This window comes from Bactrocera oleae, chromosome 2 (assembly GCF_042242935.1).
Source record: "Bactrocera oleae isolate idBacOlea1 chromosome 2, idBacOlea1, whole genome shotgun sequence".
In the NCBI taxonomy this organism is placed as follows: domain Eukaryota; kingdom Metazoa; phylum Arthropoda; class Insecta; order Diptera; family Tephritidae; genus Bactrocera; species Bactrocera oleae.
This window is the reverse complement of record NC_091536.1, coordinates 34,553,002-34,565,892: the sequence shown is the minus strand read 5'-3', so window position 1 is coordinate 34,565,892 and position 12,891 is coordinate 34,553,002. Positions and strand designations below refer to the sequence as shown.

At 36.5% G+C, this 12,891-nt stretch overlaps 1 protein-coding gene across 1 annotated transcript; it reads right to left on the bottom strand.

The window, feature by feature from the left end:
- Positions 1-11,512: 11,512 nt before the first annotated feature.
- Positions 11,513-12,250, bottom strand: LOC138857173 (uncharacterized). Its single transcript, XM_070109074.1, has one exon. The coding sequence runs from the start codon at positions 12,248-12,250 to the stop codon at positions 11,513-11,515; it is 738 nt and encodes a 245-aa protein (XP_069965175.1).
- Between the last annotated feature and the right edge of the window lie 641 nt (positions 12,251-12,891).

The window sequence follows — 12,891 nt, the reverse complement described above, 5'->3', positions numbered from 1 at the left end:
GCGTTGGAGTCTACGATTAGAAGGTATAAGCTGTGTATAAGCGTTCTACTTGAGCGTTAGTTGTCGAGTGATTTACTGGTGTTGCAGTATGTTGTAGGTATATGTAGTCGAGTATAAACGGCCTTTGCCATGTTGCTGATAAATACATTTTCGTTATCAGTCATTAAATGTTTTGCATTTGGATACACCTGTGAAAGTATTTCTTCTATATGTTCGTGACAGTTTGCTTTGGTATGAATTTTTCGGAGATAGCAGTACTTCGAATATTTGTCAGTAGAGCTTATATAATATATTATACATACAATTATTCATGTGAAATATGTCCATCTGTATATATTCTCCAGTTTTTGTTGGTATTGGTGTTTTTTCAATAGGTTGTCTGTTTGGTTGTCGTTCGTATTTGTTTGTCAAACAAATTTGACAGTCTATCGCTTCTTTCTTGCACATTTCTTTGATGTTAGGCCAAAAGTACAATAGTTAAGCAATATTTCTTGCAGATTGTTTTTATAATTTCGGTGTGCACGTCTGTGAGTTTTTCCTGCTAATTCTAATTGTTGGTGTTGGTCGGTAATGTCAATTAGCAAGTTTGGTGCTATCACAAAGGTACAATTGGGGAAGTGGGAAAGAATGTCATCCTTAAAGTGGAATATTAACTCTTCATCTATTCTTAGCGCGTTAGTTACATTGGGTTTAGCTACTTGTTGTAGCTTTGTTAAAAAATCTTGCTTATTTTTGTAATAAAATGTGTGACGCGTCCTTCCTGGAAATGTGGTTTTGGAGTCAATTGTCTCTTTTGTGGAGTCTAGAATAGGTATTATTTGATTTTTGAATGAGTTCAAAGGTTGTTTCACCCTTTTTATTTGGTCAGTTGGAGAGCTCTGTGCTGAATGTTGAGAACAATCTGTTGTATTGTTTATTTGTTGACGGGAGAGTGCGTCAGCTACTACATTTTGGTGACCAGGTTTGTAGACAAGTTTGGGACTAAATTCCTCAATAAAGTTCTTCCATCTTTTAAGTTTAGTATTCGGATTTTTTTCCGAAATAGAATGAATGAGTGATTGGTGGTCAGTATAAATGGTTAAATCAGTGATATAAAATTGCGGAGCTTCTGTAGCGCCCACACTATTGCAAGAAGTTCTTTTTCGTTTGTGGTGTAATTTTTTTCAGTGTCGGTTAACGTTCGAGAAATAAAAGCAATAGGTTGACGAAATTGGGAGAAAACTGCTCCAATTGCTTGGTTACTGGCATCAGTAGTTAGTTCAAATGGTTTGGTGAAGTCAGGCTGATAAAGTTCTACCTGTTCCTGCAGAGCATCTTTTATTTTTTCTATGGTGGTAATTGCCGCTTCATAGAGCTTTACTTCTACTCGCGCACTTTGATTTTTTGAAATCATTCCTGAGTCACCTCGTAGGTGTATAGTTAGTGGTTTAGTGATTTGTGCGAAGTTTTTTACAAATTTCCTATAGTAACTAGCCAATCCTAAAAATGATCTGAGTTCTTTTAAGGTTTTTGACATTGGGTACTCTTTTATAGCTTGAATCTTTCTTGGATCAACCGTTACTCGGTTATGTTTAATTATGTGGCCAAGGTACTCAACGGAGACTTGAAAAAAATGCGACTTTTCGTCCGAAATTTTCATATTAGCTTCATGCAGTGCATTGACTATAGTTCGAATATGTTCTATGTGTTCTTCAGGCGTAGAAGAAAATATTAAAACATCGTCTATATAAACGTAAGCAAATTTACCGATATATTGTCGCAAAATGTCGTCTACGCATCGTTGAAAGATTGAGGGTGCGTTCTTAAGTCCAAACGGCATCCTAACAAACTCATACTTTGCGCCATTCACTGCAAATGCGGTTTTTTCGCGATCGGATTCCTTTATTAAAATTTGATGGAATCCTGATTCTAAATCAATGGTCGAGAAAACTTTAGCTTTACCTAAATTTTGAACTGTCATATTAATATCAGGTATAGGGTAGCGATCGTTGTGCGTTAAGTTTTTGGTAGTCGACCACCATTCTCCGTTTAGGTCTACCATTGTCGTCTAATCCTTTCTTTGGAACAGTCCAAATAGGGAAATTATACGGACTTTTACTCGGCTGAATTATTCCATTTTCTAAAAGCCTATCTATTTCTTTATTGACAAAATCATGGTCTGCCACGGGGTAAGGGTATTGCTTTGTCCAAATGGGATCTTCTGCTTGCGTCCTAATCGTAGCTTGGATAGTGGTTGTGAAGGGTAGGGAGTCACTAATATTTTCATTTGCTTTCATTACTTCCTTAATTTCCTCCTCATACTTGGCATTATCTACAGTATAATTAATAAAAGGTTCCTTTTTTCCTGCTACTTTCTTCAGGTACTTTAAACTATAATCAAAGAGGTTAATCTCTCCCTTAATTAATCTGAGGCCTTGTTCACCTAAGATCATGTCGAATTCATTTAATTCGCCTATTTCAAAAGAATACTAAGTGATGCCCGTACATTGTGATCAATTTTTTTGAATCTATAACCGAATAGCCATGTAGAGTTTTTGTTCTAAATGGTTTTATTGATACTGACTTACCTATGTTGCAGTTCTTATTAATGTAGTTATTTGTGGATCCAGTGTCCACTAGTAAAGTCACGGGTGTGCCTGTTAGTCCGCATTTCGTCTGGATGCATGGCAACCCGTTTATTCGCCTAAAAAAGTACTCCCGGATTCAAAGTTTTCCTCGTAGTTGGAGATGTTCAGAGATTCAATGTCAGCTTGTTTGGTTTGGTTGATACGCTGTAGTTTATTGTGGTTAAAGTTTTGGGATGATACGTTTCTCTCCCTTTTAAATGGATTTTGTTGGTGAGGCGGATTTCTTGTTGAGTGTTGATGCGTTTGCTTCACGTATTGGTGTGAAAAGTCCACTTCCATAGGTATAGGTTTTGGTTGCTGTTGGCCATTTCGCTGGATGTAGCTACCGGAATTCTTTCGCTCTTCATACGTTGGTTGCCGTTGAGTATTAACGCGATATGCTGGTCTCAGTTGACGATCATTCTTTTGGTGATGAAAGCTGGTCTGACCTTCATATCTCGAATCATGTCGACGGGGAACAGTGCTCTCGAAGTGTAGATCCTGATTGTCATGGTAGATGGTGCAAGCAATCGCATATGCTTCACCGAGGCTCTTTGGTTTATTTGAATAAAGTATACCTCTGGTGTAGTTGCTCCGGAGTCCCATAATAAATGTGCGGATGGCGTCATCACTCACGTCTGATAATCTTCCAGCTCGCATATTTTCTTCCATTGTTTCTATTTTTTGTTGAATCAATGTTAAGGCCTGATGTATTTCGTCGTGGAATTCGGTGGGAGTTTTACTTCCTTGCTTTTTCTTCATCATTATTTCTTTCAGAACATGTAGTGGTCGTTTATCCGAGTAGGTATAATCTAAGCGGTTGATTATAGCATAGAAATTAAGTTGAGTTCCGTTAACTGATAGAACTTTAGAAGTGGCTCCTGTTATTTTTACTCTGATTATGCATACACAATTGTAATACTCAGGGCTGTATATAAATTCTTTTATATTCTCCATCTGTGTCCACACCTGGGTGCGCCAAGGGTTATATTCGCCCACTGCTCCGTCAAATGTTGGTAGGCATCTAAAAATTTCTCTATTTATTTGGCTAGCCTGTGAGATTTGTGGTTTTAGAGCAGGCATGGTTGGTACCGTGTTCATCGAAACCTGTGATTGTGTTCTTAATGCATCGAAGTCGGTTTTTAACGAATTGAGTTGCGCCGTCAGGACATCAATGTGTGCTTTGAGTGTTGCTGCTTCAGTCATCTTAATAGCTTTTGCTTTCAATCGGAATGTATTTAATATTTTGTTGTCGTCAAAGGCTGCTTTCTTTCTGTTTGATCGAGGTTTAAACATATAATATTCTTCCTTAGATTACTGTTGTTTCGCGAAAATGATGTCCGAACAATGAAGGTTTGAGTTAAACGCGCTGTACCGCTGAGAAGTCTAGTTAGCGCGTAGGATCACTATTTAACCGAATGTGTATAAGCGAAAGATGATGTGGCGCTCAGGCCCGTAGACGATAAGCGAATGAGAATGGTATGTTGTGTTGTCCTGTGTGGTGTCATCTGGTGTGGGATGAAATTCCTTGAGTGTTCACAGGTGTGGTGAGTTTCATTAAGGTGTGTCAGTTTTTCCCGAGTAGAGCGGTGCACTTGGAGGAGGGAGCTAAAACTCATTTAAACATCCTGGGCCCCCTAGGCGAATATTTTGCCTAGTATTACGTATATATGCTTATATTGCATGTATTTCGGCGTACTGCTGGTTGAGTAGCCGAGGGCGCGGCATACATGGTGTTAAGTTATATCCATATTTACCTGTATGGGCAGAACGCATATTCGGTATGCATTTTGCTGTGCGTGCAAAATATATGTAACTTAATTTTGCGGGTTTTGAGGTTGTATGTGCTTTTCATACTTATTGTATTGCGGTTGTTTCTTTTATAATTTTATTATCTGTATTGTTTGTTTAAAATTTCTTTACCATCGGTTTACTACGGTTAGCGACTCCCCGCCTGGCTCAGATATGGCCAGAATGGGTGCTCCTTTGAAACCTTGAAGAGGGATCTTGCGAGAGTGAGATTTGTGATTTTCACTCACTTTTTTGAAGTGAGATTTACAACTTTTACAAGTGTTTCCCATAAACTACCCGTTTGATAAGTATTCGTCAACTTGAGTTGTTGTTGTGGAAACTGGTTCTGTAACTAGTCCACTTAGGATCCAGCCGAAAATAGTATTTTGTGCCAATAGTTTGTTTGAAATTTTCTCAACACCCTCGAGTATTATCTGAGGTATGAGATCGCTGCCTAATAGAATGTCTATTTGAGCGGGGGTGTTGGGATCTGCTAGCTTTAGGTGTGAAACCTTTTGCCAATGCTTGCTATTTATGTGATAGCTTGGAAGCATATTTGTAAGTTGCGGTAAGACTATAGCTTCTGCTTGTATGTGCTTATCCGCTTGGGGGGAAGTTAGGGTAATGGGACAGATTTTTTTTGAGTTTTGGAATACTCTTCCGCCCATTCCCGTGATTTCAAAATTGGCTAGTTTTGTTGGCAGTTGTAGCCTATTTTGAGCCCTAGACGTTATGAAAGATCGTTGTGATCCTTGGTCTATTAAGGCCCTAAGTTTCAACAGTTCTCGTCGGTGTTCGATGGAGATGACTGCTGTGGGTAGTAATACCCTATTTTGTATTTCGCTGTGTAGCGTTTGAGTTTTTTGTGCCTTTTAGCAACATGGTGTCTTTTGGCAATTTTTGGGATTTCGGTTTTTGGGAGTTGTTGTTACCACTAAACCTGTGGTTCTTTTTGTATAAGCGCTTCTTTGGGGTGATATGGGAAATTTGCTGTAATGAAGCATTGAGTGGTGTCTTTTGTGATAATATAAGCAATTGAACTTGCTTTTGCAATTTTTATACTTATGCGCATGTGACAAGCAATTTGTATAAAGTCTTTTTGATCTGACCAAATTATTTCGTTCGTTAACTTTTAAGTTTTTAAACTTCTCGCAAGATTGTAGTTTATGCCCTCTCGTGCATAGTCCGCATGACGTATGATTATTTTGTTCGGATGTGAACGATTGAGATTTGTAAAAGATTCTGTTTTATTTATTTTTGCTACTAGCTTGGGGTCTATTGAAGCTTCTTTTTTGGTCGTGTTGTACAATTTTTGTTTTAATTAGCTTTTTGTCTACCCTTTCAGCGATTTCGTACTGGGTAGTTAGAAAGTCTTTCATTTGTTGCCACGGGGGGCATTTCTTTCGTGATGAGAGCGATTGCTCCCATAAAAGTAACGATTTTTCTGGTAATGCGGCAGTGCATATGTTTACCAGTATAGGGTCCCAGCTGTCTGTGGGAATATTTTGTGTCGATAAAACCGACGAACAGTTTGAAACAGTGGATTGTAGTCTTATAAACTCTTCACTAGTTTTTTTTGAATCTTAGGAAAGTTTAATAGTGTCGTTACTTGGTTATCGACCAATATTCTTTCATTTTCATATCTTGCTTTTAGAGCTTCCCAAGCCAAATTGAAATTGTCGTCATTTAGTGCGAACTGTTTGACTATTACGCCTGCTTGACCTTTAGTTTTGTATCGGAGGTGATACAATTTTTGCGCTTTTGATAATTTTGGATGGTTGATGTATACGGCAGTGAACATGTCCCGGAAGGACGGCCATTCTTCATAACCTCCATAAAATATTTCTGTGTCACATGCGGGCACATCGAGATGGATGCCCGAACTTGCCTCTTGACTTTGAATATGTGGCAGCTCTACTCTCGGATGTGGAGTAGGTGCAATCGCTTTTATTAGCTTTAATTGATCAGAAATCATAGCTTTTGTTTCTTCGTACTGGTCTAAGCAGTTTTCGTATAGTGCGTAAGCCGATGATTTAAAATCGTGTGGTAGATCTGAATTGTCATAATCTACAATGACGTCATGAGCCGTTTGGAGACGAGTCCAAAAATTGTCAATATTTTTTATTTCCAATAACGATTCAGAGATGTCTTGAATCGGTGAAGATGAAAATCGAGTGCAGTATCGTGTTAATCTGTCACTCTCAGAAATGAATTTGGTGGCACAAATATTTTTGCCTTTTATTTGCTTTGTGACAACCTCGCTTGCGCGTGTAGCTTCTGCAGGTATAATTTGATTTTTATCCACATTCATAATTTTTTTTTTTTTGTTAGTATGTTAAAATATTTGTCAAAATTTATTAAAATTTTCTCAGTGTAAACCTTATTTACTTGCAATATGATTTTGTTGTGGTTTTATTTTGATTGTCTTGCTTTAATTAATTTAATTATTAAAAATCGCACTTTTAATTCAATAATACTTTTTATGTCCTTATGTTGATGTATTTAGGTACACCCTAATACACGGACTTGTTAGTATATATTTATGTGCTCGTGAAATTGAGAGCTCGTTGAAGAGATCAATACACTTCGTTTATATGTTAATTTTCTAATGCAATTGAGAGCTCGTTGAAGAGATCAATGTGCTTTTAGTTTTTTTTTTTTTTGTACGCAATCCTGCTTGTTTGTTACAAGGGGTATTGCCGGATAATTGCCTATGAGGACTTTGAAAATATTATATAAAATTGTATATACCAATATATGTATACATATGTATGTATGTAAGTATGTTTTTGGTAATATTTTTTTTTTGTATTTTGTTTTTGATAATTTTCAAATTAATTCAGTGAATTCGTTTTCACTTTACCGCTGTTAAATTACTTGCGAATTTAAAGTGTATACTTTTAGAAATTATTTTAAATTTTAATTTAATTATTCCCAGTGTAGAGTAAAATGGGATAGGCAAATTCTATGCCGTATGGTCTTATGTAAACGCTCGTTCGTATGTTCGCAATACGAAGAGAGAGCGCGAGAAAAGAAATTAGTAATATGCAGGTATGTCCCGTCTGCACGTATGTATATATGTGTGTAAGTTTTTATGTAAATATGTATATCAAGAATATATATAGATATAAGATGTAAGCATTAAGGAAATATGCATATATGTATGTTTTTTTTTCCTCTTTTTGTTTTTTATATTTGAATTTCGATTTATACTTGTGCCTTTGCTTACTTAGTTTATGCAATCCTGCTTATTGTTTTTTTTTTTTAACATAAGGCGTATTGCTGGAGAAATGTGCAAGTATATACTTGAATTTGTTTTTTGTGTTTGTTAATTGGTGTGTTTGAATACACAAAGGTAAGCTAGTAGATAGGCATTAAATAATTAGATATTTGATTTTATGTATGTGTCTATATATTACACCAAACTGTTTTCGGGTTTCCCGTAAATTAAACCCGAAAATTGAACCAGTTTGGTAACCGTATTAAATTTTTCAACGGATTTGGTATTACAGGTATTATATAGTTATATAAACCTATAAATTGTACATACATATGGGCATTTTCGTATAATAAATATTTAAGGAGTAAATACGCTCACTTGGTATTCCATCCATGAAAATATATTATATGTGTATGTTTATGAGCCTGGGCGTTTTGTTCCAATTCATTCCTTCCTCTTCTTTTGAAGTCTTCCAGCAGTGTTGTGTTATTTGTTGTTTAAACAATTTGAGTTTATGTGTTTTAATCCGCGCCCATTTATTTTGTTTTTATTTCTGTTTTGTGTTTAAGTGCTTTTAGGTTTCGCGCCCGATATGTCTTTTAGTTTTTTTTTTGTTTGCTTATACAGTTTTGTAGTTTTTGTTTTTTAAATGCACTTTGTGTTTTTAACTGTTTTGTTTGATTGCACTCTTTTCGTTGGTTTTTTTATTTTTATTATATGTTCTGTCACTAAACTTTGTGTTAAGTATGGGTATACATAATTATGTATTTTATTTTCACTATGTATATTTGATCACCACACCGCACTGTTTGTATAAGTGTTTTTTTTTTTTTTTATAAAAATCCGAAGGTGCCTTTCGGTAAGGCTCGATGGACCATGAATAAAAATATACCCAATTTATTGGGAAAATTTATTTTCACTAGCATTAAATAGGATTATAAAGGAAGCACTCGAATCGTTAGTTTTATAATTGAACTCCGTTCAAATTTATTAATTTAACAAATTATTACTTATTAAACAGTTAAAATTTAATAAAAGTAGTTGTGCTGGACTGGAAACAAAACCAGCTGATTGCGCGAAAATGATGTCCGAACAATGAAGGTTTGAGTTAAACGCGCTGTGCCGCTGATAAGTCTAGTTAGCGCGTAGGATCACTATTTAATCGAATGTGTATAAGCGAAAGATGATGTGGCGCTCAGGCCCGTAGACCGTAAGCGAATGAGAATGGTATGTTGTGTTGTCCTGTGTGGTGTCAACTGGTGTGGGGTGAAATTCCTTGAGTGTTCACAGGTGTGGTGAGTTTCATTAAGGTGTGTCAGTTTTTCCCGAGTAGAGCGGTGCACTTGGAGGAGGGAGTTAAAACTCATTTAAACAAATACAAAGGGCCGAGTAATGATGCTATGTGTGGTCAGTTATTAGACTAACTTCATTCGCAAAATTCTTCTCCTTAAATAATATTCTAAGCAATATTGCAATACCGTTCAATACATAATTTCCGCTAAGTACATAGTTTCGTTTTCTATGAGTGCATATATACATAAGTATGTAAGTTATATAAAAACAGTTCATAAATAGAGAATAATCCATGTACATACTTTATTCTATTGCTCCTTCGTATATAATGTAGTTATTAATAAAAGAGAAATATAAAAAAATGGGAACGCAGCATTGCCAGAGGCTGCTTACATATTAAGCTTAGTACATGTTAAATGGGACTAGCTAATGTGCACAAACAAATATTCATAAAATTGCGCGGACGAAAACATAGCGGTAGCATAAGTGTACAAAGCAAGCGCAAGCAAACAATAAATGTGTAAGTATGTACATAATGCAAATACAATTATTAACTGCATTGAGGCGAATGACTTCTAATGCTTGCCCTTGAATATTAGGCAAATAAGTAGAGAACAAGAAATAGCAAAAATATATAGAACATATGACCGTATAAAGCATTGGTTCTCAATCGGTGACCCAACATCCCGGTCCCGTTGAAAGGCATTTCAAACAGGTAGAAGGGCTAGCTTGTGAATTGGTCGCCGAATGATTCCCTTCATTTTTCGAATGTCCACCACACGCACTTTAGAGTCCTTTCCTGGAATACAGTTTACAACTCTTCCAATATGCCATTTTTGTGGTGGTAAATTGTATTCATGGATGATAACCATTGAGTTGTTGTTGATGTTTTGTCGCTCTGTAAACCACTTTGATCGTACTTGAAGTTTGTTTATGTATTCATTTGACCACCTGTTCTAAAACATCTGATTAATGGTTGTGACCTGATTCCATCGTTGTACGTTGCTGATGTTAGCTGACAATCTCCGCTCTGGGAGTGCCCTAAGTGAACTACCAATAATAAAATGCCCCGGAGTTAATACTTCATAATCATTTAAATCCGATGACATTGGTGTTATTGGACGAGAATTTAATACAGCTTCTATCTCAACCAGGACTGTTGTTAGTTCCTCAGCTGTGAGTCTTGCATTTTTGATGGTGCGGTTGAGGTGACCCTTAGCCGATTTGACTGCTGCCTCCCAAATACCGCCGAAATGTGGTGCTCTTGGTGGAATAAAATTGAAATTTATAAATTCATTAGCACAATACTTTACAAATGCATCTTTGTTTTCGGTTTTAAATAAAAATGACTTTAATTCAGCTAGTTTGTTGCAAGCACCCACAAAATTTGTTGCGTTATCGCAAAAGATATCAGAGGGTAGACCTCTTCTTCCAATCATGCGCTTCAATGACGCTAAGAATGCGTCCGAGGATAGATCCGATACTAGTTCGATGTGAACCGCCTTTGTCGCTAGACAAACGAAGATCCCAATGTACGCTTTATAAGGAGTTTTGCCTCGAATACGCAAATATACGTTGACTGGTCCGCAGAAATCAATACCGCACCGCGCAAAAGGACGAGATGGAGTTAAACGCTCGATAGGTAACTGTCCCATTACTTGGTTCATCAACTTTGGCTTGTAGCGTATACAATGTGTGCACGATCTGATGATACGTCTTGCTATATCGCGCGCATTGACTATCCAAATCTGAAGTCTTATCAGTGCTACGAGTGCCTTTGGTCCTGCATGGTAGTGTTTCCGATGTAGATGACGAACGTAATGCACAACAAATTCGCATTTGTTTGGCAACAGCATTGGCTGTTTCCTTTCTTCTGGAATATCTTCTGATTCCAATCGACCTCCAACCTTGAGTATTTGAAATCCTTCGATATACTCGAGAAAAGGATTTAAATAATGTAACGGGCCATTTATCGTAAGCTCTTTCTGTAAAAGATGAATTTCATTAGCGAAATGTATGTGTTGAATATTCCAAATTATGCAAAGAAAGGCGTGATGTAACTCTTCCGATGAAAGTGTTAATGAGTCATTAAGATTAGCCCCATGTCGAAATTTACTGATGAAGCGGAACATCCAAGCTATTAATCGAAGGCTGCTGGTATGGTTACTCCGCTGATTAACAATTTCCAAAATGTAATTGGTGCTAAAAATTGTATTGAATGCTGATTTTCGTTTCTCCCCATCGACAACTTCCATGTCGATATCATCGCAGCTGTTCTTTGGCCATTTATCTGAGTTTTCGTATAGAAACTTTGGTCCGGTGTACCATATTGAATAAACAAGTTCCTTTACAGTACATCCTCTAGAGGCAACATCCGCCGGGTTACAATGCGTTGGTACATGTCTCCAATGGGCGCCTTCGGTTAAATCTTTAATTTCCGAAATTCGATTACCAACAAAAGTCGAAAGTGTTGCAGAATGCATCTTAAGCCAATGTAATACTAATTGTGAGTCTGTCCAAAGAAAAATGTTAAAAGATTTGTTAGAAATTCTTGGTTTAATTTTTGCTAAAAGACGAGCAAGAAGAAGAGCGCCGCAAAGTTCTAATTTAGGTAACGATTGTTTTTTGGTGGGTGCCACTCTGGACTTCGCAGTGAGTAGGCGAATGGTAGTAGTTGTGCCACATTTGTTAATTTAAGCTGTCCTAATTCTAACAGTTGTATTACCTCTTGCTTTATCTGTGCAAGTTCGGTTAGGGTATCAGCACCACAGAGTAGGTCGTCTACGTAGAATGATGACTTCACGATTTTTGCGCCAATTGTAAATTGTTCTGAATGCTGCTCAGCTAGAAAGAACAAACTCCGTATAGCAAGATATGGAGCAGCAGCCATTTCATACGTTACAGTATTTAGTTGATACGTGCGAATATCTTCAGTTGGTGAACTTCTCCATAGAATATACTGGAACTTTCGATCATCTTCGTGCATTAATACTTGGCGATACATCTTGACTATGTCGGCAGTGAGTGCAAACCTGTGGAATCGAAAACGAATAAACAAACCTGTGGAATCGTTTAATGATTTTTGGGATGTGGTTCGACTGGAAGCGTCAAATACAACTCGAAGCTTTGTTGTTGTACTTGTTGGCTTTAGCACACAATGATGTGGTATATAATAATGCAGTTCGCTGAGATTTGGATTTTTTACAACGCTCCTATGACCCAAACTCTCGTAGGCGCTCATAAATTCAACGTAGTGTGCTTTCAATTGTGGTGATTTGGCTAATCGACGTTCTTGAGCATTAAATCGTCCAATGCCGTAGTATAAGACTTGCCCAAACATGTCGGATCATCCTTGAAAGGTAATTTGACAACTATTCTGCCGCAAGGTCTTCTTGACACAGTTGAATTGTATATGTGATCGCAACCCTGTTGTTCAAGAGTCCAAGCCTCTGGTATGGTAGTGATTACTTCCAATTTCCACAACTTTTCCAATTTATTTATTTATTTATTTATTATTTATTAAGTACTAATGTATTAATAACAAATGTCATTTATAATAGAAAAACAAAAGAAAACATAGTATTTTTAAATATCAGTGTCTACAATCCACTCAGTTATTTTCTTTTTGCTTGCTTTATTTTTAATATTTAACAACTTTAGACTCAGCGGCAACATATTGTAGTATTTAATTGCTATATATTTCGAGTCTTTGTAAGATATATTTTTATTAATCTTTGGTAACTGTAACGGTTTAGCTCTTGCCTTACCTTTATATTCATTAAATACCTCTCTACAATCAGAATAATGATAACATAGGGACTCAGAAATAAACTTCTTTTTAATACCCAGTACGGGTGTTCTCTCGTTTTTATCACATAAATGATTAATTAATTTATCTTGTATTTTTATTAACAATTTTGTAACATTCTTATAACTACCTCCCCAGGCAATAATTCCATAGTTGACTATACTATCGAATAA